The sequence below is a fragment of the Bos grunniens genome, chromosome 19 (assembly GCF_055505025.1).
Source record: "Bos grunniens cultivar Pamir isolate PY7600 chromosome 19, Bosgru_T2T1.0, whole genome shotgun sequence".
Taxonomy (NCBI): Eukaryota; Metazoa; Chordata; class Mammalia; order Artiodactyla; family Bovidae; genus Bos; species Bos grunniens.
The window spans coordinates 11,667,775-11,694,505 of NC_141183.1; the positions used below are offsets into that span (position 1 = coordinate 11,667,775).

General features: G+C 49.5%; 1 protein-coding gene across 2 annotated transcripts in view; it reads left to right on the forward strand.

Moving 5' to 3' along the window:
- The window catches only part of RPTOR (regulatory associated protein of MTOR complex 1), a 324,607-nt gene that overhangs the window by 253,894 nt on the left and 43,982 nt on the right, over positions 1–26,731 (forward strand). For both annotated transcript variants that reach the window (XM_086356543.1, XM_086356544.1), the window contains exons 14-20: positions 14,378–14,452; positions 17,503–17,568; positions 18,070–18,261; positions 18,603–18,743; positions 23,710–23,827; positions 24,992–25,132; positions 25,421–25,579. In XM_086356543.1, the coding sequence (XP_086212669.1) occupies positions 14,378–14,452; positions 17,503–17,568; positions 18,070–18,261; positions 18,603–18,743; positions 23,710–23,827; positions 24,992–25,132; positions 25,421–25,579 (892 nt within the window). The remainder of the gene's footprint in view (positions 1–14,377; positions 14,453–17,502; positions 17,569–18,069; positions 18,262–18,602; positions 18,744–23,709; positions 23,828–24,991; positions 25,133–25,420; positions 25,580–26,731) is intronic.

A 26,731-nucleotide genomic window follows, 5' to 3' on the forward strand; every position in this document is an offset into this window, starting at 1 on the left:
GATTCCAGTTAATTGAGGTTTTTTTCATAGACACAGTTAATATGTAATTCAGGCAGACTTTCCCTAGTTACAGCTAATAAATTTTTATTTATAGCACCACCAGGGGACTCCAAGGACACAATGTCACTGAATTTGGAAGAAACTTTGTATGTTGGTATAGGTGAGGGAAATAGAGATTTGGGGACACAGAGAGCTTCATTGTATGTACCAGCTGTCCTGGTCCCAAGAAGAAACATGTGTGAGTAAAAAGTGGATCAGGGATTAGCAGAGTTTTATTTCTGTAACCATTCCCTCCCCCCACCCAACATCTGTGCTAGTTCTCCTTCCCAGTCTCAAAACTTGTAATCTTCTCGCTTCAGTGATGTCATCCCAGTTCACTGCCTCTCTTCCTGTACCTGTATCCCTTCTTGTTCCCATCTCCCCTCTTCCAGCTCACAGTTGAAAAAGAGGCAGGTTAGCTTCCTCTTCCATCCAAAGATGACTCATATCACTCAGTTCAGTTCAGTTGCTTAGCTGTGTCTGACTCTTTGCAACCCCATGGACTGCAACACACCAGGCTTTCCTGTCCATCACCAGCTCCCAGAGCTTGCTAAAACTGATGTCCATCGAGTCAGTGATGCCATTCAACCATCTCATCCTTTGTTGTCCCCTTCTCCTCCCGCCTTCAATCTTTCCCAGCATCAGGGTCTTTTCCAATGAGTCAGTTCTTCACATCAAGTGTCCAAAGTATTGGAGCTTCAGCATCACTCCTTCCAATGAATATTCAGGGTTGATTTCCTTTAGGATTCACTGGCTGGATCTCCTTGCAGTCCAAGGGACTGTCAAGAGTCTTCTCCAGCACCACAGTTCAAGAGCATCAGTTCTTCTGCACTCAGCTTTCTTTATGGTCCAACTCTTACATCCATACACGACTACTGGAAAAATTCATAGTTTTGACTAGACAGACTTTGTTGGCAAAGTAATGTCTCAGCTTTTTAATATGCTGTCTAGGTTGGTCATAGCTTTTCTTCCAAGGAGCAAGAAGCGTCTTTCAGTTTCATGGCCGCAGTCACCATCTGCAGTGATTTTGGAGCCCCCTAAAATAAAGTCTGTCACTGTTTCCATTGTTTCCCCATCTATTTGCCATGAAATGATGGGACCAGATGCCATAATCTTAGTTTTTTTAATGTTCAGGTTTAAGCCAGCTTTTTTACTCTCTTTTACTTTCATCAAGAGGCTCTTTACTTCCTCTTCTCTTTCTGCCATAAGGATGGTGTCTTCTGCATATCTGAGGTTATTGATATTTCTCCCAGCAACCTTGATTTCAGCTTATGCTTCTTCCAACCTGGCATTTCACATGATATACTCTGCATATAAGTTAAATGAACAAGGTGACGATATACAGCCTTGATAAAAAGAAAAGTACTCCTTTTCCAATTTGGAACCAGTCCATTGTCCATGTCTGGTTTTAACTGTTGCTTCCTGACCTGCATATAGATTTCTCAGGAGGCAGGTAAGGTGGTCTGGTATTCCCAGCTTTTGAAGAATTCTCCACAGTTTGTTGTGATCCACACAGTCAAAGGTTTTGGTGTGGTCAATAAAGCAGAAGTAGATGTTTTTCTGGAACTCTTGCTTTTTCTATGATCCAACAGATGTTGGCAATTTGATCTCTGGTTCCTCTGCCTTTTCTGAATCCAGTTTGAACATCTGGAAGTTCACAGTTCACGTGCTGTTGAAGTGTGGCTTGGAGAACTTTGAGCATTACTTTGCTAGCATGGGGGATGAATGCAATTGTGCAGTAGTTTGAGCATTCTTTGGCACTGCCTTTCTTTGGGACTGGAATGAAAACTGACCTTTTCCAGTCCTGTGGCCACTGCTGAGTTTCCCAAATTTGCTGGCATATTGAGTAGCAGCGCTTTCACAGCATCATCTTTTAGGATTTTAAATAGCTCAACTGGAATTCCGTTGCCTCCACTAGCTTTGTTCATAGTGATGCCTCCTAAGGCCCACTTGACTTCGCATTCCAGGATGTCTGGCTCTAGGTGAGTGATCACACCATTGTGGTTATCTGGGTCATGGAGATCTTTTTGTACAGTTCTTCCGTGTACTGTTGCCGCCTCTTGATATCTTCTGCTTCTGTTACGTCCATACTGCTTCTGTCCTTTACTGGACCCATCTTTGCATGAAATGTTCCCTTGGTATCGCTAATTTTCTTGAAGAGATCTCTAGTCTTTCCCATCCTATTATTTTCCTCTATTTCTTTGCATTGATCACTAAGGAAGGCTTTCTCATCTCTCCTTGCTATTCTTTGGAACTCTGCATTCAGATGGGTATATCTTTCCTTTTCTTCTTTGCCTTTAGCTTCTCTTCTTTTCTCAGCTATTTGTAAGGTCTCCTCAAACAACCATTTTGCCTTTTTGCATTTCTTTTTCTTGGGGATGGTCTTGATCACTCCCTCCTGTACAGTGTCATGAAGCGCTGTCCATAGTTCTTCAGGCACTTTGTCTATCAGATCTAACCCCTTGATCTGTTTGTCCCTTCCACTGTGTAATCGTAAGAGATTTGATTTTTAAGTCATACCTGAATGGTCTGTGGTTTTCCCTACTTTATTCAATTTAAGTCTGAATTTTGCAATAAGGAGTTCATGATCTGAGCCACAGTCAGCTCCCGGTCTTGTTTTTGCTGACTGTATAGAGCTTCTCCATCTTCGGCTGCAAAGAACATAATCAATCTGATTTTGGTATTGATCTTGTGAGGTCCATGTGTAGAGTCTTCTCTTGTGTTGATGTAAGAGCGTACTTGGTATGACCAGTGTGTTCTCTTGACAAAAGTCTTTTAGCCTTTGCCCTGCTTCATTCTGTACTCCAGGGCTAAATGTGCCTGTTATTCCAGGTATCTCTTGACTTTCTACTTTTGCATTCCAGTCCCCTATAATGAAAAGGACATCTTTTTTGGGTGTTAGTTCTAGAAGGTCTTGTAGATCTTCATAGAACGGTTCAACTTCAGCTTCTGGTTGGGGAATAGACTTGGGTTAATGTGATATTGAACGGTTTGCCTTGGAAATGAACAGAGATCATTCTGTCATTTTTGAGATTGCATCCAAGTACTGCATTTCAGTCTCTTTTTGTTGACTCTGAGGGTTATTCCATTTCTTCTAAGGGATTCTGGCCCACAGCAGTAAATATAATGGTCATCTGAGTTTAATTCACCTGTTCCATTCCATTTTAGTTCACTGATTCCTAAAATGTCGATGTTCACTCTTGCCATCTCCTGTTTGACCACTTCCAATTTACCTTGATTCATGGACCTAACATTCCAGGTTCCTATGCAATATTGTTCTTTACAGGATTGGACTTTACTTCTGTCACCAGTCACATCCACAACTGGGTGTTGTTGTTGCTTTGGTTCTGTGTCTTCATCGTTTCTGGAGTTATTTCTCCACTGATCTCCAGTAGCATATTGGGTACCTACCGACCTGGGGAGTTCATCTTTCAGCATCCTATCTTTTTGCCTTTTCATACTGTTCATAGAGTTCTCACGGCAAGAATACTGAAGTGGTTTGCCATTCCCTTCTCCAGTGGACCACATTTTGTCAGAACTCACCACCACAACCTGTCGGTCTTGGGTGGCCCTACACGGCATGGCTCACAGTTTCATTGAGTCACACAAGGCTGTGGTCCATGTGTATTTAAAGGCTCAAAAATCAATATGCCACCGAAAGGTATAGGATGAGAAGTTTTCCTCCGTCTCCTGTCTCTGTAAGAGGTACAAGGAGTCAGTATATCATATCTTAACATAGAAAATGTGACATCTGGGTCAAAATGAAAATTAATATGAAATTAAATGCAAGCTTAAAAAAACACTCGTCCACCACTATGTTTAATCGCCTTATTAGTTTCTTACATATTCTCTTGACTAAACGTAAGTAAATATGCATATACAGACCAAACTGCTCTCTCCTTAAGCACAGGACCTCCCCTACCTGGCTCTGCCTCTTGCATTTCCTCACCTAGGAGGTCTTGCCATTTGGGCTCACAGAGAGCCTCCTCCACCTTCACAGCTAATGCCCAATATCCCACTGCAGAGGAGCACTGCTCACTTACCCAGTCTCCTGTGGTGCCGGGACCTGTGATCTGAATCAGTCCCTTGTGATTACTCACACTACTGCCATTAACAGACTTCTACATGCTATTTCATACATCTGCAGATAAAGCTGGTAAACTGTGCTCCCAAACATAACACTGCTAGGTCAAAGGGTAAACGCATTTCTAATTTTGACAGATATTACCGTTTTGTATTTTTACAACAGAGCACATTGTAAAATATTTGAATTTTTGCCAATCTGAGAAGTGAAAAGTGGTATTTCAGTGTAGTATTACAGTGCACTTATTAGGAAAAAGATTGAGCATTTTCATAAATCTAAGGGCCATTTTTTTCTGCTTTCTGTGAACTGCTGGTTTGTGTACACTGACCTTTAGATTGTTAGTGTTTTTCTTGACTTCAAGGAGCTCTTTATATATTAAAGAGGCTAGTTTGTCCATAATCCAGCTCCACAATGCTCTTTAGGACTGAACCTTCACAGTTAGTTTTGAGATATGTAGGATTAATTCCCTGTCATTATTCTTCCTACACAAAATTTCCCTGGCTATTTCTATTTATTTCTCCATAGGAAGTTTAGAAAATGTCTAGTTTCAGACAAAAAAGCCTGCTGGTGATTTTGGAGAGATTATATTAAAGTTTAAATTAATTCAGGAAACACTGATATATTTATGATGATGAATCCTTCTGTAAGTGAACAGGGATGCTTTCACTCGTTCAAGTTGATTCTTGTGTTCTTCAGGATGTTTTTTTTTTTTTTTTGGCTGCTCCTCGTGGGTGGCGTGCAGAATCTCAGTTCTCTGACTAGTGATCAAACCCATGCCTTCTGCAGTGGAGCTTGGCACCCTAACCACTGGACTGCCAGGGAACTCCCAGGAATGCTTAAAGTTTCCTTCACAGAGGATTTTCATGTTTCAGGTCAAGTTTATTTCCAGTTTTAGGATTCTTTTATAAATGGGGTGCATATATCTTTTTTCCTCACATTTATCTTCTAACCGGTTGCTTCTTTTGATTTGTGTGTGTTAAAGTCTTTAACCTCACTAAGTTCTCTTCTTAGTCCTATTTAATTTATTCCATTGGGCTCTCTAGGCATATAATCATATCACTTGCAAACTCTAATGGTTTTGCTTCTACCTTTATAATTTTTACGTCTTTAGTCTCTTTCTCGTCTAATTGTATTAACTGATAGACAGTGTCGGCTAACAACCTCGCCATTTAATTCTCCACCTGCTCAAGCTTATCAGAGAGTCAGTTGGTTCCTGTGCACCCACCCACCCGCCCTGGGACCTTCAGCTCTGCTCTGGGCTGATTTTGGTCAAGGCCTAATGAGCTGCCTCCACGCTGGAGAGGTCTTGCTGCTGGGCTGCACCCTATTACCCAGAACTCAGCTGCAATTCCTAGGACTCATTTGAATCGTCTGATATATTTCTGTAGCATAGATCTATTAATGATATCATCCCTGACAGGCCCTAAAACCACCATCCCTCAGGGTCACACTGAGCCACATCATACAAGGTCCCCTGCCTGGTGCTAGACTCGGGTAGCGGGGCTGAGCAGTGTTTCTGAAGAAGCCCACCCCAAGAGCCTCCTCCCCTAGACAGGCGCTCTTGTACACTGGATTGTCTCTGCTGTTACTGCCTTCATGTGTGCACATCTCTGCTCACGGCACCCTCACCTCCCACTGGAGGCAGAGTGCCCTCCCTCCCCAGCCACCCCTCCTGCCTTCCTCTTTGATCCCAATTTGAGTCGCTGCCTTTGGGTTAGCTCTTTGCACCTTCTACCTTCTCTGCTAAACTTCCAGCTCTTTGAGGACAAGGACTCACAATGCAGCCTTTCTACCAGAGGCCCAGTGTTTGCTGACTGCATAAATGAACTGATATGTGCACCAAGAAGTAGGCCAGTTCCTAACCATGTGCCAGTCACATCCACTAGCTGCTGCCCCATGAAACAAGGAGGGAACAAACCTCCCAGGATCAGTGCTGCCGAGGTCCAGCCTGTCCCTGACCCTGGAACCCAGGTCACTGCCAGGTACAAAGAACAGGCCAGGAGTACTGGGCAAGAAAGGTGCCTGAGCTGGTGCTTTCTGGGCCAATCAACCCAGCCTTGATTTCAGGCTCCAAACAAACTGTGATTGCCCTTTTATAAAACTTTTGAGACTTGGCTGTGTGGTCTCTGCTTTCTGGCTGACCAGCCTCTGCCCACCCGCCCACCCCCAACTGAAATCAGTACTGCAGAGCTGGTGATTAATGCAGCCTGACAATTAATCACGAAACCCTCTAGTCTCTGAATTGCCCTTGGCGACAGACTGATGCATTGGGAAGTCCCTTGCAGCCTGAGTCACTGTACCCATTCATCCTGCAAAAGGGCGATCTGTCACCTCCCCAGCAGCACATGGTCCAATCTGCCAGTGTGGGGCCGAGTCGCCTGCATGGGGAGGGCAGGTGACAGCCTCCTGCATCCCTCCTTCGGCTTTTCACTTCACTCTTGGCAACTACAGGTATCTGAACAACTGCCTCCCTTCTGATCGACAGACCGACAGAGATAACCCAGCTGCAACCTGACCTGTCATCAATGAGCAGCATGTCTAGCAGGGCCTGGCCTCCTCGCAGATGGGTGGTTTTGGGGATGAACCAGCGTCAGGACAGGCAGACTTAGCTCCTGGGACATGAGTGAGGTCTCTGCTTTGCTGGCCCACCCACAGTTCTCCAGGGACCCCAGGAGGGTGGATCTGACTCTTCTCCCAGAGTAAAACCCACTCCCAGGGCTTCTGAAAAGCAGCCACCTCATTTAACCAGGAAGACAACTAAGAAGAGGCCATTCTGAACAACAATTCTATTTTACCAAAAAACTCTTTATCCCAGAAAATCCATGGAAGGGGACTGTAGATGATCCCTTCCTTCCTGCTAGTGTTGGAGGGTCCTCTAAGGAGGCAGGCGGCGGATGTGGCTCACTGTGGAGATGGGGACACTGTCCAGTGGCGGCTCTGGCAAGTGCTTGTTGACTTGGGTCATCTAGGAGGCCACCATTTTCTTACCAAGCTGTACCATGTTGATGTAAGGTATTAACAAGAGGAGAAATTGGGTATGGGACATATGGGAACTCTCTTTACTATTACTTTTTCTTTAAAATTATGATAAAAATACATTTTATTAACATACAAACTAGGAATAAGGCAGGACACAAACAAACTCCTAGCACAGGAGGTGTGTTTGCCCCAGGTCCTCACAGGATCAGACCAAGGGCTGCTCTGCCTTCAGCGATGGACCATTAAGAAAGCAGGTTTTGAACAGCAGATCCTCTGGCCCATGTGATCACATTCTGATCTGAGTGACGATTAACAGATGGTCAATACCGAAATCAGACTGATTATATTCTTTGCAGCTGACGATGGAGAAGCTCTATACAGTCAGCAAAAACAAGACCGGGAGCTGACTGTGGCTCAGATCATGAACTCCTTATTGCAAAATTCAGACTTAAATTGAATAAAGTAGGGAAAACCACAGACCATTCAGGTATGACTTAAAAATCAAATCCTTTACGATTATACAGTGGAAGGGACAAACAGGTCAAGGGGTTGGATCTGATAGACAAAGTGCCTGAAGAACTATGGTCAGCGCTTCACGACACTACAGGAGGGAGTGATCAAGACCATCCCCAAGAAAAAGAAATGCAAAAAGGCAAAATGGTTGTTTGAGGAGGCCTTACAAATAGCTGAGAAAAGAAGAGAAGCTAAAGGCAAAGAAGAAAAGGAAAGATATACCCATCTGAATGCAGAGTTCCAAAGAATAGCAAGGAGAGATGAGAAAGCCTTCCTTAGTGATCAATGCAAAGAAATAGAGGAAAATAATAGGATGGGAAAGACTAGAGATCTCTTCAAGAAAATTAGCGATACCAAGGGAACATTTCATGCAAAGATGGGTCCAGTAAAGGACAGAAGCAGTATGGACGTAACAGAAGCAGAAGATATCAAGAGGCGGCAACAGTACACAGAAGAACTGTACAAAAAGATCTCCATGACCCAGATAACCACAATGGTGTGATCACTCACCTAGAGCCAGACATCCTGGAATGCGAAGTCAAGTGGGCCTTAGGAGGCATCACTATGAACAAAGCTAGTGGAGGCAACGGAATTCCAGTTGAGCTATTTAAAATCCTAAAAGATGATGCTGTGAAAGCGCTGCTACTCAATATGCCAGCAAATTTGGGAAACTCAGCAGTGGCCACAGGACTGGAAAAGGTCAGTTTTCATTCCAGTCCCAAAGAAAGGCAGTGCCAAAGAATGCTCAAACTACTGCACAATTGCATTCATCCCCCATGCTAGCAAAGTAATGCTCAAAGTTCTCCAAGCCACACTTCAACAGCACGTGAACTGTGAACTTCCAGATGTTCAAACTGGATTCAGAAAAGGCAGAGGAACCAGAGATCAAATTGCCAACATCTGTTGGATCATAGAAAAAGCAAGAGTTCCAGAAAAACATCTACTTCTGCTTTATTGACCACACCAAAACCTTTGACTGTGTGGATCACAACAAACTGTGGAGAATTCTTCAAAAGCTGGGAATACCAGACCACCTTACCTGCCTCCTGAGAAATCTGTATGCAGGTCAAGAAGCAACAGTTAGAACTGGACATGTAACACTGGACTGGTTCCAAATCAGAAAAGGAGTACGTCAAGACTATATATTGTCACCCTGTTTATTTAGCTTACACGCAGAATACATCATGCAAAATGCTGGGCTTGATGAAGCACAAGCTGAAATCACAGTTGCCAGGAGAAATATCAATAACATCAAATATGCAAATGACACCACCCTTATGGCAGAAAGTGAAGAACTACAGAGCCTCTTGATGAAAATGAAAGAGAAGAGTGAAAAAGTTGGCTTAAAACTCAACATTCAGAAAACTAAGATCATGCCATCTGGTCCCATCATTTCATGGCAAATAGATGGGGAAACAATGGAAACAGTGACAAACTTTATTTTAGGGGGCTCCAAAATCACTACAGATGGTGACTTCAGCCATGAAATTGAAAGACTCTTGCTCCTTGGAAGAAAAGCTATGACCAACCTAGACAGCATATTAAAAAGCTGAGACATTACTTTGCCAACAAAGGTCCATCTAGTCAAAGCTGTGGTTTTTCCAGTAGTCATGTACGGGTGTGAGAGTTGGACTCTAAAGAAAGCTGAGCACCAAAGAATTGATACTTTTGTATTGTGGTATTGGAGAAGACTCTTGAGGGTCCCTTGGACTGCAAGGAGATCCAACCAGTGAATCCTAAAGGAAATCAACCCTGAATATTCATTGGAAGGACTGATTCTGAAGCTGAAACTCCAATACTTTGGCCACCTGATGCAAAGAACTGACTCATTGGAAAAGACCCTGATGCTGGGAAAGATTGAAGGCGGGAGAAGGGGACAACAGAGGATGGATGGTTGGATGGCATCACCGACTTGATCAACATGAGTTTGAGTGAGCTCCAGGAGTTGGTGATGGACAGGGAAGCCTGGCGTGCTGCAGTCAATGGAGTCACAAAGAGCCAGACACAACTGAGTGACTGAACTGAACTGTAATACATGCACAAATTTTTGTTTTGTTTTGACCACACCACGTGGCTTGGAAGAGCTTAGTTCCCCAACTAGGCATTGAATCCGGGGCCACGACAGTGAAAACACTGAGTCCTAACCTCTGGATTTTCCAGGAAATGCCTACATTTATAAATTTTAGAACACATACAGAAAAGTAGATCAGAGGCATAATAGCATTCATGGATGTATGATTTTCCCACTGATAACAGTTATTTCAACATTCCTGGTGTCTCGTCATTCATTCTGAAGTTTACCTTCAACACAAGAGCATCTGACATGAGAACATTTAAAGTAATAAACCATTTGTTGGAAAATGAAAACCTATATATGTATATAAATATCTTACTGCACTTGGCAAGTGGGAAGGCCATTGTGCCAGGCCTTTGAGTTGTACAGAAGGACATTCATCTTTAACTGCCTGGGAGGGACTGTGCCCCTGGGTTTGAAGAACAGTGAGCTCTTGTTTGCAGTGAGCAGAACCCCCACTCTGGGATTATTTTCTCAAGCACTACTAGTTTTAAGGCCATGAGCTGTTTTTAAGACTCTCGGTGTATAAACAGGTCAACGTAGTCCTGCATTTGTCTGGAGACGATTCTAATGTTCTGGTGGCAGTGGGTCAGGGTGCAGTCCAGTGCTTCTGTCCCTTATGTGAACCCAGCTCACCTCTCTGGCATCCTTTCCTCATCCCAGGGAGTGAATTCTGCGACCCAAGGACAGGAAACAGGACCCCCCTCTGTGATTTTCTCCGTATTCACATCAGAACGTGAGTGGCTGTGTCCACTGGTGACACTGCTCGGGACTGTCCTGCTGGTGGGGCCTCATTTGATGCCTTGTGTCTGGTGGCCTGTTGATCTGTGCTGTTTGTGTCTTCCTGCTCCCCAGGAGACAGACATTATAATCTGCATTAAGGAGAATGAAGGTAGGGCTTCCCCCACAGCATTCTTTGCCAGAATATTCTGAGGGGGTGTACCTGCCCTTGCCCTGTGAACTTACCCTCGCAGAAGCCAGAGTCTGTGGTCTCTGGGCTCGTCCTGGTCTCTGCCGCCTCCTGAAATCAGTTTGCAGACTGCATCTTCAGCCACAGTGAACTATGTACTTGCTTCCTCTTCTCTGTTTGCTTTTCTTCTCTTCCTCACCTCCCTCCCTTTTTCTCATGTTAAAAATATAATTCCCTGATACAATGAATATGAAGGTGGTTTTCCCAGCGCGAGGCTTATCCATTGCACTCCGAATGTGCTGACCCCTGCGGTTTTCCTAAATGTGGTAAAGTCAACTGCCTAATTTGTGATAGTGGGGGGCTTTTCCCTACTAAGAAGGGGGAAAAAATACATACATACATATATATATATATATATATATATATATATACAGGTATGCAGTGGCGGGGGGTCTTGCTTAGGAAAAAACCATTTCATATTCATGCTCTTCCTCCTCTCCACCCTCTTTCTATGCTGGCCTTAATATGTCAAACCTGTAGCTTGATCTGGGAGAAAACAGAGAGACATGAGAGAGGGCCCTTGAAAAGCAGCCGTGTGGAGGAGTGTGGGCCGCTGGAGCCCTGCATGTCTCAGGGGAGCTTCCCACCAGCCTGTGTGTGCAACGTGTCTGTTGCCTGCATTTCTGGGTCTTTGTAGTTTCAAGGACTGTTTTCTCTTTTAAGAAGGCACTTGGCCAAGTGGGGAGGGAGAGTGGGCAGCTGGTGACCATTTCAGCATCCTGAGAAGTCAGCACCCTGCAGATCCCTGGCTCTCCGGCCCCAGAAGTAGATACAGAGAGGGCTGGGATGGCTGATGGGATGATTCTAAGCCAGTTCTAAAAGGACAGTTGCTGAGCTCTGAGAGTGAGGGTGGACATGACCCGAAAACATTAATTGCTCCCACCTGCATGGCAGCCTCTTCCAGACAGAGGTCGTTCTACACGAACAAGACCATCGCCATTTCCAGTACTGAAGCCATAATGAAGCTATAGCTTCACCTACTCGCACATGTGCTTCGGCTTCCGAATTAGCAGATATGACTTAGGAACACGTCGTCACTCTGTGACGAGATATGTTTTATGAGCGTCGCTGTAAATGTGTGAACCTGGGCTTGACTGTGGCACCTCTGGTTTCAAAACAAAGGAGAGCGGCTTTGTTTTCGGTGCTGGCACCTTAACCCTGTCCCCAGACGCAGGCATTGCTGCAGGCACCGTCTGCATGCGCCCTCCCGGCCCCTTCTGGATGAGCCTCTGCAGACAACATCTTGCTGACACCTTTTAGCTCATTTATCCAAACCTTCATTCAAAGCAAGGCATCCGTTATGGGAATGACTTGAAAGCTGCATGCTTAATTGGCTTCCCTGGCTCTTGGGGATTGTTGGCCTGAGAACCTGAGCTCCTAGCGCCCCTGCTCCCTGACCACCTCCTCCATCTCACTCAGTCTGAACTTAAACAGCTGAGTCCAGTCACCACCTTATTAGTTTATTGACGTGAGGAAAAACACCTCATTATCAGAGCACCCTGAGAAGTAGGCCAGCGTGGGAGAGAGGAGGTCAGGGCTCCAGGCTGCAGTAAAAAGCAGATTCTATCTGCAAAATCACCCTGCCCCTGAGAGAGTTTCACACTGGGCGTGCCCTCAAGCCAGCAGTGCCCTGCAGAGCCAGTGAGGTTTTGCAGTGTGTAACTTTTCTCCTTTTATTCTCAGAAACTCAGATCTTAAAATTTCAGCCCTCTCTACTTCTTGAATGGCCTTTATCCCCTAGAGTGGAGCGTGCTGGGAGCTGATGGAATTCAGCATCTCCCTGTGAACACGTTACCCTAAATCACCAAGTGGTTTTTCTGGGTATTGGTCAGGAAGCTCAGTGAGCAGTATGACCACATTCTGTGGGTTGCTTTCCAAGAACGAGAGCATCCGTGATTTATGAGTCACACTCCCATGTTCAGATTGCACTTCCATGTTTCAGATGTTTCATCTGATTCCACCAGTTGAGCAAAGATTTCTCAAATGTCACTGGGGTCCCCCAGCTGCAAGAGGGAGAACCTGGGCTTGAAGCCTGTTTCTTTGCCTCTCTTTCTCTTACTGGCCACCTCCCTGGATGTCAATTCCTGAATGTCTGAGGCATAGTTGTTTTAAGTCCCTTGAAGAGCCAGCACCTGCAGAAATGCCCCGCAAGTCAGCCAGCCTGGTATAGAAGCAGAGTTTCTGATGACCCCACTGCCTCAGGGCCGGTTCCTTTCCCTAAGATTTAGATTCCTTGCTTCTTGGTACCACCTGGAGCCCCTTCTGCTCACACGCTTGTTTCCCTGTCTCCCAGCTCATCCTTCATGCTCCAGATCACCTCCCCCTCCACCCTGTGGCCATGGGCTCCCACTCAGTACGTGCATGACTTTTGATCTAGGAGTTCATCCTGGCTCGCCTCCTGGTAGCTCCACTGTGTGTCTCTGAGGTGCATTGATACAGTGTACCCCAAATCCAACTCCTTGCCCTCTCAGTCTCTGATGACACGGCTCCCACCTCTCCCGCCTCTTTAGTGGTCTCACCAAGCAGTCAGATTGCCCGGCTCCTCCCACCCAGATCCCTCTGGAACGATCTCAAGTCTTCAGGGTCCTCCCCACCATCTCTGACCCTGCTGCACATGGTCACCACCTCCAGTCCGGCTTTCCAGCTCACCCCCCACTGCAGCTGCCAGAGTGATTCTTCAACCTGCAGTTCAACAGTCTTCCCCCTCGCATTCCCAGTGCCCTCTGGTGTCTTCAAGACTGCATCCATGAAGCAGTCAAAGCTCCCTGCCTCCTGCCTTCCCTGGCCACCTTCTCCCTGGCTCCATATCCCAGCAGGATTCCCACCTGTTTTCCCACCCTCCACCCCCACTCACGTCTGCCCTTCCTTCATGGATGACCCCAGCTCTCCACCCCTCCCAGAGCCTCCCAAGCCAGCGTCTCATCGTGAGCCAGAGTTGCTCAGTTGTCTCCCCAGGACTGTGAGCAGGGTGTGGGGGTCCGTGTCCAGGACTGAGCCAGTGCTGGACACCTAGTGGGGCTTGAAAACTGTGCTAACACATGACACAACTGCGCCTATACGTGCCATGTACCCTGAGGAGGTGGCGAGAGCTGCATACCTGGCCACCCACTTGGCCCTGAAATCAACCTTTCCACTTGGAACTGCTCCTTTGGAGACAGGCCTCTAGGAAGCACCTGTTGGAATATAACCGTGGGATGCACATAATTCATAATTATGGTGTTTACATAGATTTTGTCAGTCTAAGCAAAGGTGTATGACAAGCTCTGGCAGGGGCTGGGGTCTGCAGAAACTGAGTGGTTTCAGGCGTTGGGCACATCCCTGCTCAGAAGTGGGAGGAGAGGCGCGTGGGCCCTGGGCTGACTCAGGAGAGAGGACAGGTATGGGAGCTGTGGGACGCAGACGGCCTCCAAAGGAGCCAGCCCAGCAGCCAGGGTACCCGCACCCGGCAGGTACCCAGAAGCTGCTTTCGAGAATGCCTCAGAGCAGCTGCGCTTCTGAGAGTGTGTGTGATGCCAGCCCTTTCCCCACAGCCAAGGGAAAATGCATTTGTACACATCCATTCCAGCTATTTTTTCAGATGAAAATTGGACTTGAGAGGTGAAAATGATGAAGACATAAACTATTCATCGCACATTCGTTTGTTCATACATTCCAAGAAGAAAAAGGAGCCCCTTCCTGGGAACTGCACTCACTGTTTCTCCTGCGTCTCTCCCCGCAGTCATGCCAAGCTGACCTGGTGAAGGACAACGGCCACAAGTACTTCCTCTCGGTCTTGGCAGACCCGTACATGCCAGTAAGGACCAGCATGTTACACTCTGGTGACATGTTTCCTGGGGGCTCTGGGAAAGGTTGCTCCACACAGAGGGACCTGTGGTGGGAGTGGGGGCCCACTAACACTCCCAGCTCTGCCTCACTCGGACGATACCCTTTGCTTCCTGGCTGCTTTCTTAAAGTAAGTCACAGTGAACCTTGATACACAAGCTGGTTCGGTTTTGTTTACTTGACTCCTTTTTCCGGGCACTTCTTTGCAGTGAAGTAGAATCTACTGTGCCTTGTACCCTGTCAACCAAGTTAGATCAATGAGTATTTGTACATCCACCGTAGTATTGGCAGTTCCTTTGGCCAGTGCAGGATCTGGACCGAAGGGGAGGCTAATGCACTTTATCAATCAGGAAGGGGGTTGGGGCGGTAGAGGTGGTGGAAAAATTGAAAATTGAAATTTGAAATATATTTTATTGTATTAAGTTGTTTAAAAATTAGTAATCCCTAAATAGCATATAAAATAACTCCCAATAAATGTTTTTAAATTAATATTTATATTCTCTACCTCTAGCTTCTAGCTTAGTAAAGAGAATAAAATAAACACCTTAAGTATCAATAATTACTCAATATAACTTAATTTTATCAGAATGGTTAATGAAATCTAACAGCTTGTTCACACAGTGCCTCTGGTTTTGGAAAGGAACTTTTGGGTGTAGTTTTACCCTCTCGTTGGTTTTCTAAACTAAATGACAATTCAAAAAAAAAATTTTTTTTTCTAAAATCCAGGAAACATTAGAAACAGGATTGTTATAAAAGGTAAGCAGAACTCATATGTTCCAACTGAAGTGTGGTATTTAAACATCATCGAAGGTGGTTACATTTAGACTTCATGTGAGCATTGGAAATAATACAGCGTGAGTAAGATAGAGGCCAAACGACTGAGAGAGACATCTGAGCTGATAGACGTGCCTCAGAGTGATGGACAAAGTCAGCACCAGTGGGCCCCACTTCAGCTACAAACACACTGAAGTTTTGAGGAGCTAGCCAGATTGAAAGAAAGGAAATTAAATCTACAAATGCCAACACCTGAAGTCAGAGGAGGGGCACAGTGGGTCCTGGGTGAACCTCACAGTGACCCTGGAGCTCCACATGTCCGCAGCCCCAAGTCTGCAGCAAAAAACACAGGCCTGTGGGGCAAGCTGCCCACTCACTGGACGAGGTCAAGAAGAGCTAATCCAGTCCATCCACGTCTGGGCAGAAAGTCAGGAAAAGCCTCTGAGAAATGGAAATTCCCCATGTGGGAGGAGCCACCAGCCAAGTGAGGAACATGAAATCTCCAGGGCCTGCCTGGAAGCGGCGAAGACTTAACCTTTTCTGCAGGGCACCTTTCTGTGTACCTTCACAGCCAGGGTACCAAGACTCATGCCAGGAGCACCACCCTGCTCCTAACCCAGGTTCAAGTGACGTAAGCAGAGCTGGCACAAAGGAAGGTTGGCTCCCAGAGAACTGAAACTAATAGAGTTCTCTGGAAAAAGAGTGACAAGCATTACAAATAAGTATGTTAAGATAACTGAATAAACAATTTGTTTTAATTGTGTCCAAAAATAAACCCTGGTGTTTTTTTCCTCAGAAGTACTTTCTTGCCTGTTGTAAGAGAACAGGTATTCTGTCCTTTTCACTCCTTCTCAAAAAGTGACCAACTAGGGTCTTTTAATAAATAGGCAGATTTTGGAGGGGGAAAAAAGAAACTGTAATGGAATATAGTCATTAGAATTTCCATAGACGAATTAAACGGCAGAATTGACACAACCAGTAAAGAAGTCTGTGGAGAATTCATGTGGGAGGAAGCAAAGAGGAGATGTGACGGAGGCTCTGAGGGGCTGAGCAGGCGAGCTGCATCGACAAAGGCCAGAGGGAGACGAGGGGACGTACAGTTTAGTGGAGAACTTTCCAGACTTGAAGAAGAAATGAGTTTTCAGGTTTATAAAGCACAGTGAGCCTTGAGAGGGTTCAGTAAAAACAAATCTACACAAAGACTCGTCATAATGAAAGTAGAGAATGTCAAAGGCAAGAGTAAAAATCTCTAAAGTAACCAGGACATAAAGGAAGATTGTTGCAAGGATGTGGACAGCAGTCACTACAGTTATGGATGGAAGACAGAGAAAGTGAAAGTGAAGTCACTCAGTCGTGTCCGACTCTGTGACCCCGTGGACTGTGGCCCTTCAGGCTCCTCCGTCCATGGGATTTTCCAGGCAAGAGTACTGGAATGGGTTGCCATTTAAGGGGCCCTCAAAACACAAGGGAAATGGTCGCCCAGGGACCCTGTGTTCCCACGAGTGTCAGTTTGGGAGAGAGCAAAGCCAGCACATCTGAGGGCCAATGGCTTCTCAGGCAGCCAGGAGGCCCGCACTTCAGGAGGAGATGGAGCCCAGAAGTCAATAAGAAGCATCAGAAAGCAGACATTGGCAAACATGCCATGTATGTAAGTCAGCATTGGCTGTAAGAGTAAGTAAGAGCAGTCACGCTGGAGGGACTGAAACCAGAGGAGGAAAACTGGGAATCCAAGGCAGATACAGAGAATGACTAACTTTAGACTTTGCTCCAGGTTAAAAACACAAGGTACCACAAATAGTTAAAAATAGACTGATGTCTGAGTCAGTAGAAGCCCAGAGGAAAGGAGAAAATGAGAATCGATCCGCCCACTAGAAGACCAGAAAGAAGGGAAAATGAAGTCAAGTAGAGACTGTGGTCAGTCTTTTTACGACCAGTGTGCTTGACCCCGATGGTCTACTTCCATAGGCGTGGGCAGGACAGGGCCTCTGATGGAGCAGAGTCACCCGTTGTGCAGCATCAGACGTTGGGGACCCACCTGTCCTCCCTGAGGCCAACCCAGAGCCATGAGACTCTCTTTAAAGCACAGTTCCTTTTTGGAGACTCAAAAGACAACAAAGCTGGCTCTCGTTACTTTAACTACACACCAGGCTCGTCATAAAGATCCTGAAAGGATAACTCTAGTGCGTGAGTGTGATGAGTTTTTGCCACGAAGAAAGTGCGAACTAGCCGGTGACTTCTGTTTTCCAGGCTGAGCACCGGACCATGACGGCCTTCATTCTGGCTGTAATCGTCAACAGCTATAACACGGGGCAGGTGAGTGTCACGCCCTTTCCCCACCCCTGCAGGGCCTGCCTATGGGCTGCAGATGCACAGCTGCAAGCTCTAAGATTTGGAGGCCAGAGGAACTGTCCTGAATGTATGTCTGATGAAACAGTGACCTCAGAAGCGAGGGAGAGGTTGGGGATCACACCAGCCCTGGGGGCTCCATGGGAGGAGTGGGGGTCCAGACCCTTTGTTTAGCCCCAGGTGAATTGAAATTGGTAGGATTTAAAATGAGGAAAATTGAGGAATGTTCCCAGTAGTACAGTGGTTAAGAATCCGAGCTTCCTCTGCAGGGTACATGGGTTCAATCCTTGGTCCAGGAACTAAGATCCCACATGGCGTAGCACAGAAAAAAAAGAGGAAAATTGAACACATCTTGCAAAGTGATTAAGCAAGGTTTCCCTGAGAAACCTGGGGGGCCAGGGCCAGCCCAGGACCCCGCACCACTCAATGGTCAACGGGTGATGCCCTGTGTTGCCTGCCTTCTCGCAGGAAGCCTGCCTCCAGGGAAACCTGATCGCCATCTGCCTGGAGCAGCTCAACGACCCCCACCCCCTGCTGCGCCAGTGGGTGGCCATCTGCCTGGGCCGCATCTGGCAGAACTTTGACTCGGCCCGGTGGTGCGGGGTGCGGGACAGCGCCCACGAGAAGCTCTGCAGCCTCCTCTCCGACCCCATCCCTGAGGTGAGTCTGTAACCCCACCACTGCAGGCTGAGTGAGGCCAAGGTGTACCTGGGGACCACACCCCCAGAGCGCCGTGCCTGCCCCAGCCCCATGGGTTCCTTGGCCCCTGGCTTGGTCTCTGATGCCTGCCTGGCTTTGTCTGATGCCTGCACACAGCCTGTCACCTGACCCTTGGACGGGGCCGCCACTAGCCTCTTGTTTCCCTGCTCTGCTTGTCTGCACAAGTGGAGCTAGGCTGAGAGGACCATAGACGGGACTGAGCTGCATCTAGTAGGCTCCAGGGGCTCGGGCCAGAGCCAGACAGCCGGCCACAGGGTGACTGCCCACTGTCCCGCCCGCAGGTACGCTGCGCAGCCGTCTTTGCCCTCGGCACGTTTGTGGGTAACTCTGCAGAGAGGACGGACCACTCCACCACCATCGACCACAACGTGGCCATGATGCTGGCCCAGCTCATCAATGACGGCAGCCCTGTGGTCCGGAAGGTGTGTGGCCCCCACCCCCAGGCAGTGCTAGGTGCCTCCAGGCTGGGCTCCCTTGGCGCCCAGGTCGAGCCATGACCCTGACCTGACCAGAGCTTTGAGTGCTCAGTCCGCCCCCGGCGCACATCCTGCCAAGAGCCAACTTTAAATGTTTGTTTAATTCTCTCCAAAATGCGTTTCTTCACCAGATACTCGTGTGTTTGCTTCATTTAAAGGCATTTAACAGGCTGCATCTCCTGGCAGCTTGTATAATAGGCTCCTTCCTGCCTGGGAGCAACACATACACACATCATGGAGATTCAAAAGAGCAGTAGCCACCCACAGACAGACGGAAAGGTTTGTGTAGTGTATTCCCCTCCCCGCCCCCATGTTTGTCAGCGACTGAACGGAACAGTTCTTTGCAGTTGAAACTTTGACTTCTCTGTTTCAATGTAGAAGGGCCATGATCTCCATCCAAGACCTCACCCCCCTGTCAAAAGTTGGCTCAGAACAGATCAACCCTCTCCCTCCCACAGCTAAAAAGGCTCATGGTGGGAACCCCACTGTCTGTTGGCCACGTTTCAGGGTGGCCTTGGAGGCCCACCCTGGGAGCAGAGACTTCTTTAGGACCGGGAGGGCAGTGCCATCCTGTGTGTGACCCTGAGTTACCTCATCACCTGCAGGTGCTGGGCTACTTCTTGGCATGTCTAACAGCCCTGTGCCAGGGAAGGGAGGTTGGGTTTCTCAGAGGTAGGGGTGGTTTGGAGGGTGTCTGTTTGGAGAGCAAACCTCCACTGACTTAGTGGCGGGAACGTTGTTGGGGCAAGTTCAGGTCAGCCGGAAAGGACTCATTCCACCTTGAGTTCCCTCAGAGAGCTGTGAACCCAGTTACTAATAGGCCAGGTCATCTAGAGAAGTGTTAACAATGAGGAATGATCCTCCAGGTGCCTTTTCATGTTTTTATTTTGGGTTCTCATCATTAGCATCTGTCTGAAGCTGGCTTCCTTGAGTCAGAGTCTTCTTTTTCCCAAGTCAGATTGCCTGTATGTGATCAAAGCAGCGGTTCAGCAGTATCCTTAATTGTCTGTTAAGTTTCCTTTTAAAGAAAGGAACTCTGTTTTTCAGTTCTTTCCCCAAAAAACTTTAAAAGGATGTTAATAAAAATAGGAAGAATGTCCATCTGAGTCTCCAGTATCAGGAGGATGTTCTCCAGGTCATCAGGAACACAGGGACCGACCACTCAAGCATGTTCCAGGTGACTTGACGTGGCCCCGGGCTCCTTTCCCGGCCTCACTCTACTTGCCATCCTTCCCCGGACCTGGGATGCTCGGGTGTAGCCAGGTCATTGCTGTGGGCACTTGGGGTTGGCCTTGCCTGGGCCTGCAGACATGGGTGCTAAGAAGGGCTGTGCCTTCGCCCGTCCAGCACTCGAGTTCAGTTCGCAGCTGCCTCAGCACACCAGACTCAGTGCATGGAGCAGCAGTCACCCACCTTCAAGAGATACAGGGTATAAGTGCAGAGGCAGGCACAGAACCAGCAGTTGTGCTAAAGCCCTCCTAAGTGAGCCACACCCTAGAGACCAGCCCAGGTCAGGGCTGCTGGCCCCATAGTGGGAGGAGGGGAGCCTGTGCCTAGGTTGTGAGGGACAAGGGACAAGGAGAGCGAGTGAGGCAGGAGCATGTGCGAAGGGCCAGGCACGTGAAAGACCATAGTGTGTCCAGGGCTGCCCATCCTGTGCGCTGGAGCACAGAGCGTCCTCAGCATCCCAGGTCCTGTGCTGGGACTCCTGACCGTCACTGCCTTCAGGGCTTTTTCTCTTTGGGAGATGGACAGCAGTGCAGGCCTGTTAAATAAGGGGGCTACATTTGCTGTGGAAACATGGGTGACCCGGAGGTTCAGGGAGACTGGGGCCCGTGGGTTGGAGAGAGGATCCAGGCTTTAATAGGGTGAGTGACACTGGCTCAGAGGCTGAGCCCTCATTCTCATTACAGCCGTAACCCTAATGCTTTTGGCAGCTTGCCTTTCCCATCTTTGTCCAGAGCATGTGGTGACAGTCATGGCACGATGTACTCTGAGGGGACACAGGCCCAGCCTGCTGGCCCAGGAGACCCAGAGCCAGGGCACCTGAGGGTCGGAACAAGACTCTGCCTTGAGCACTGCACTTCATGAGCTGACCTGAGCTTAGGTGTGAGAAGTCCCAGCTGTAACCAACTGCTGATGTCTCTAGCTCATGGCAATACCAGATGTGTCAGGATATCATGGCAGGACTTCGTAAAGTCACACGTCTGCAATATAAAACACTTGCCCTGTTGACTCCTGAACGATGAAAGCATCCTTTTCTGGAGGAGGCAGTCATGGCAGAAAGGGAAGATTTTTGCTTGTTGACCTCTTTAATGAGCTTACTTGATAAAATCAAGAGTCAGCAAGTTCACCCAAATTATTTTGAACTTGAACTTGTGCAGGAAGTACATGATGGCAGATTGCCCAGACAGCAAGCCGCCCACACCTCATCAAGAAGGGCCAGGCCCCAGGGTGGGGGGGGTGGGGAGAGGGAGGTTTGTGACCACCCACTGTCACCCTGCTTTTCTCAAGGGCTGACCAGTCCAGCCCTGTGACCCTTGCTGCAGCTGACTGGGACCTTAGCAAAGAAAGCAGGACACGACACGTTGCATCTGTTTTCTCTAGTTTACATTTATTTAGTAACCACAGACCCACAGAGGAGCAGTTCCTGGTGTCCACCTCCCTTCACACACGTCTGACTCCAACCGAACCTGATGAATGGCATCAGAGGGTGTTTCCCATCGATGCTCAAGACATCTCTGGTGGCGGCAACGGGACGGCCAAGCCACCCGGACTGGAGTGCCTTCTCCTACAGGCGAGCCCAGAGGCCGTCAGGACAGAGCAGACAGGCTCCCTCTCCTGCAGCGCCGCCCTGGCCTCCAGGGAGCTGAGCTTGATACTTGGTGGCCGTGGGCCGAAAACAAATGTCAGCCAGGAATTCATTGTTGGAAACATGGATTCCCTGGGGGACCACCCAGGAAGACGTGTGGTCCAGCCTTCCGGGCCACCACAGGAGGAGCATTAGCCGACTCCCCTCGGGCCGTGTGTGTAACCAGGCGTGATATCCCTGAATCCTGATGGCAAGTCACCCAAACAGTCGAACCGTTTGTTAAAGATTATGCTGTGTCTGAAGGGAAGAGGCTTCACTCCGTCAGCAGATACTTGTTAAGCGCCACCTGTGGGCCAGGCCCTAGGTCACCAGACCTCCAGAACTTGCACTTGGATATGGTGCAGGGTGGAAACCTCCAGAGCTTGAACTTGGAGACAGGAGTGAAGGTAGAGAGCAGGGATCCCTGGTGGAGGTGGAGGCCTCCCCAGGCCGAGCGGACAGCACGTGCCAAGGCGCAGAGCAGGAGGCCTGCTTGCTCGCAGTGTGAGCAGGAGGCTGGAGTGGGGAGGTGGCAGGACCGCTCTGCTGGGAAACGGGGTGAGGCTGCTGGCCAGAGGGGCTTGGGTCACCGTGCTGGTATGCTTCTGAGGCCTGAGAACAGCTCAAGCCTTCCACCCAACCTCGCTCTGGCCAGATGTGCCTGAAGACCTCTGAGGGCCGGAGTCCACAGCCACCACCCAGCAGGAGGAGTTTGACCAGCCCTCACAGCTTTCCCCAGATCAAACTGTCCGAGACCTAGGCCCAGCTGAGATGTTTTCACCACTTCAGAGTGAAGGGAAAACCTGTGTCTTTTGAAGACAGTTCAGGCTTCTTCCTGAAGTAGAAAATGGCAACTTGGCCTGTATTCTTGCCTGGAAAATTCCATGGACAAGGGAGCCTGGCGGGCTACAGTCTATGGGGTCGCAAAGAGTCAGACACGACTGAGCACACATGCGGGCAGGCCACTTCTTCACTGGGAGGGGCCGGCGGGCAACCCCTCGACAGCCTGTTACCCAGCACTGTTAGGGACAGGCTGGTTGGGTGGCAGGATCGGCAGAGAGTTGGATCAGGATGATTCAAGGGTCTCACTGAGGCCACCAGAGGGTACAAGCCAAGTGTCCCTGGCAGGGGCTGAATGGAAAGGAGTGGGTGGCAAGCCCTGGGCAGGTCAAGTTGGGTTTTTAGAGTGCTCGGTGGGCATGCAGGTCAGCAGTTGGAAGGACCAGCCTGAGTCTCAGAGACAGGATCAGAGAGGTGGGTTTGGGAGTAAAACCCACACACAAGCCAGGGAGGCCAAGGAGTATGTAAGGGTGAGGTAGGAGAGAAGGGGGGCTCTGCCCTAGCTTGTTGACACCTCAGCACAGCTCTCCTGGCCCTGGGCGTCTGAGGGATTCACAGAACAATAAGGGGCTCTCAGACTTTGGCCTTCTGCTAAGTATTTTTCTAAAAAAGTAAAATAAAGTTGTGGGAACCATTTGAATAGCGATAGGAAGAGTAGTACAAACCTGCATCCAGGCTTATTTCCCGTGATTTTTAGGATCTCCAGGTCACCGGGTCCCAAAAGAGATCAGGTGTGTCCTTCCCCTTGGACTGAGGCATCTGGGCCTAAAGTCATGTAGAACTTTCCTGTTGCCTTTTGGGGACTAGAAACCAGTGCGTCCTGCTTTAATGCCCGGAGCTCTCCGTGGTGTTGACCATAGGAGGCCCTAAGGGCTCTTTCCTGTCCCACTCTGGGGTGTCCTCCCCCTGTATCCCTGTCAGGCCCCTCAGTCCTGCCGCTCACACCCAGCGGTCAGCATTCTTTCCTCCAGGTGTCCGGGGCGTCCCTCAGAGGCCCTCATCTTCATCTCACTGCTTGTTCAGAGGTTTCCGCCCACACCGGACACCCGAGGGTGCTGTGTTGAGGGGCCAGCCCCCGTCTGAGCACTGAGTGCCGTCCGTCCCCCACCCAACCCTCGCCTTTTCTCCACGGTGGCTCGAGCACTCAGTGCCAGCACGCACGACTCACTGCTGAGTTCTCTCCCGGCCCAAGTCAGTGTCTGTCTCTTCTCCTCCCGGCAGGAGCTGGTGGTGGCTCTGAGTCACCTTGTCGTTCAGTATGAAAGTAACTTCTGCACTGTGGCCCTGCAGTTCATGGAAGAGGAGAAGAACTACCCACTGCCCTCTCCAGCCACCACAGGTAGGACCACCACAGGTACGGTCCTGCTGCTACTGCTGCTGCTGAGTCGCTTCAGTCGTGTCCAACTCTGTGCGACCCCATGGACTGCAGCCTTCCAGTCTCCCCCGTCCCTGGGATTCTCCAGGCAAGAACACTGGAGTGGGTTGCCATTTCCTTCTCCAATGCATGAAAGTGAAAAGTGAAAGGGAAGTTGCTCAGTCATGTCTGACTTAGCGACCCCATGGACTGCAGCCTACCAGGCTCCTCCGTCCATGGGGTTTTCCAGGCAAGAGTACTGGAGTGGGGTGCCATTGCCTTCTCCAACAGTGCTAAAGTGGAACCTATGCAACTCGCTGGCCCAGGGACCCCAGTCTGAACTGTCAGCAGGCCCCTCGTTCTGCTGGGTCCTGAGCCCACATGTCAAGTCCTGGCCACACAGATATCTGCAGTTCTTAACTTCTCAGAAGACTAGAAAGGGCAAGAAAGAGGGCCTCCTTGACCCCCTGGTTTCTTTCCTTTTTACCCTTTTTGGAAATCAAGTCACAGAAACCTCGAAGGGCAGGAGGTGCTGCCGTGGGGACTGGAGGTCGCAGTTTCTTCCCGTCACAGGTCTCACGTCAGTGTTGTGTTAGGCAGCTCCTCATCTCACATTTACTGAATTTATATTTCTTCATCTTGGGCTGCTTCAGAGCACAAGCCACAGCACAGCCATCTCTGCAGAAAAGAGGCCTTGTGATCAGCCATGGGACCATTGCTGCGTTTAGTACATCAGGGAAGGGAACGGCCGGCACGCCCTGGTGAGGGGCGGTGCCAGGGAGGCCGAGCCAGCAGACAGCTTTCCCAGCCCGCCCCAACTCTGGCTCTGTTTGGTTTGGGGGCAGCAGCCACAGGCAGGTCCCAGAGCACCTGGTGGGGGTCTGAGGGAGACCACTGTGTGTGGGCCTCTCTAGTTGAACTCTTACAAAATACCAAGCGTGGCTCAGGGTCATCTGCTCCTGCTCCCCTCACTGTGGTCATGATCTTGTCCAGCTGACCCCAACACACATGTGGCAGAGACCCTGTTGAGCTGAGGGCCCTGCTGTAGAGTCACATCATCCAGAAAGAAGCCACTGTCACCTGCTGTCTAGCCGCCTCCGGCCTGAGCCCTCCATTCATTCACTCTTCTCGCTCCTTCTCTCCTCCCAGAGGGTGGGAGTCTGACCCCCGTGCGGGACAGCCCCTGCACCCCCAGACTGCGTTCCGTGAGCTCTTATGGGAATATCCGCGCCGTCACCACGGCTAGAAACTTAAACAAGTCTTTGCAAAACCTGAGCCTGACGGAAGAAAGTAAGAGCCCAGAGGCTGGGTGCTCGAGTGGGGTGGTCGTGGGTCATCTTCTGGGACCTTTTGTTAGACGGGCCCCCACCCCCTCCTGCCTACCTGGACGTGAGCAGAAGTCCTGGTTCAGCACTGGGGGTAGCCATTGATTGTCCTGCAGCCCCACTGGGCGTGCCCAGTCCTAAGCCCCCAGCACCCTCCCCCAGCCCTGTGCCCGGAAGCCCAGCCCTTCTTGCAAGCCAGGAGATGGGGGTGGGTGTGTGCTAACTGCCCCCTCTGACGGCGGTCCCCTGCCAGCCGGTGGCTCGGTGGCCTTCTCCCCCGGGAACCTGAGCACCAGCAGCAGCGCCAGCAGCACCCTGGGCAGCCCTGAGAACGAGGAGTACATCCTGTCCTTCGAGACCATTGACAAGATGCGCCGCGTCAGCTCCTACTCCTCCCTCAACTCCCTCATTGGTGAGTCCCACCTCCCTTTCTCCACCGGTCCCCTGGGCACCCACGGGTTCCCGCCCGGGTGGGCAGTGCTGAGACACGCTCAGTGGGAGGAGGAAGTGAGGATCGTCTTGCTGTGGCAGCAGGAACCTCACCCTTGGATACTGGTCTGACCCAGGCCGTCCGGGGAGCCAGCCTTGTCTTTGGGCAGGCCACAGGATTCCCGGAGCTGCAGAGCAGGATGGTTCTGCCCTCAGGAGACGTTTGGGGTGTCATGGCCAGGGCAGGGAGGCTCCCAGCATCTGATACGTGGTGTGGCCTCTGATGGCACCCAGGGCCCCCCAGAGGAGGCATGTGTGAGGTCCAACGTCAGAGCCCTGCTCCAAGGGTGCAGACGGCCCTTCCCTACTCAAGTTCCCTAGCCAGACCCTCTCCCCCACCAACCAAGGACCCCACTCTGTGCTTTCACCTTCAGTCAGCCCATCAGTTTCCTACTTGACTGCCTGGACATTGACATTTGAGAGAAGGCTCAGAGTGGTCTTGTGTTCTGCTTTGAGTGGGGACCCCCTGGTTCTGCTGCTACTCTCACTGAGCAATGGGAAGTTACCACGTATCCTCACTGCATAACCAACCATAAAGACTTGGACCAATGTGTCACACTCCCGCGTGTGTGTTTTGTTCCCAACTTGAGTTATAGACGAAGTTAAAGAGCCCAGAGCCCCTCCCCATTCCCCATGCAAGGTTCCCTCGAACTCTCGCCCTTTCCCAGGTTTACACATCGTGTCTGGCGCTGCACATCCCCTGTCCTTACTCTGCTGGCGGCTATGTGTCCATGCTGCTCACCTAAGTCTCGTTTGCTCCCTTTCATGATCTGCTGCGATTTGCTTGTCCATTCTCCTGTTGGTGGACAGTGACCTTGCTCTGACTTTTCCTTCTTTCCTCCTTTTTTAAAAAGCAGACTCAGGATTTGGCCCCAGCTCCGCCTCCTGCCCTCCCCGCTGCACTCAGCAATGCTGAGCTCCTTGGCCCCTGGGCTCCTCCCCTTGGCTGGCGAGCTTTCCCTCTGCTACCCACGGGCTGCTCCTCAGTCTAGTCACAGTCCTGCTCCAGTGTCACCTTAAAAGAAGCCTTCCAGGCTCCCCCGACCCCAACCCAGAATCGCCTTCTGCGGTCGCT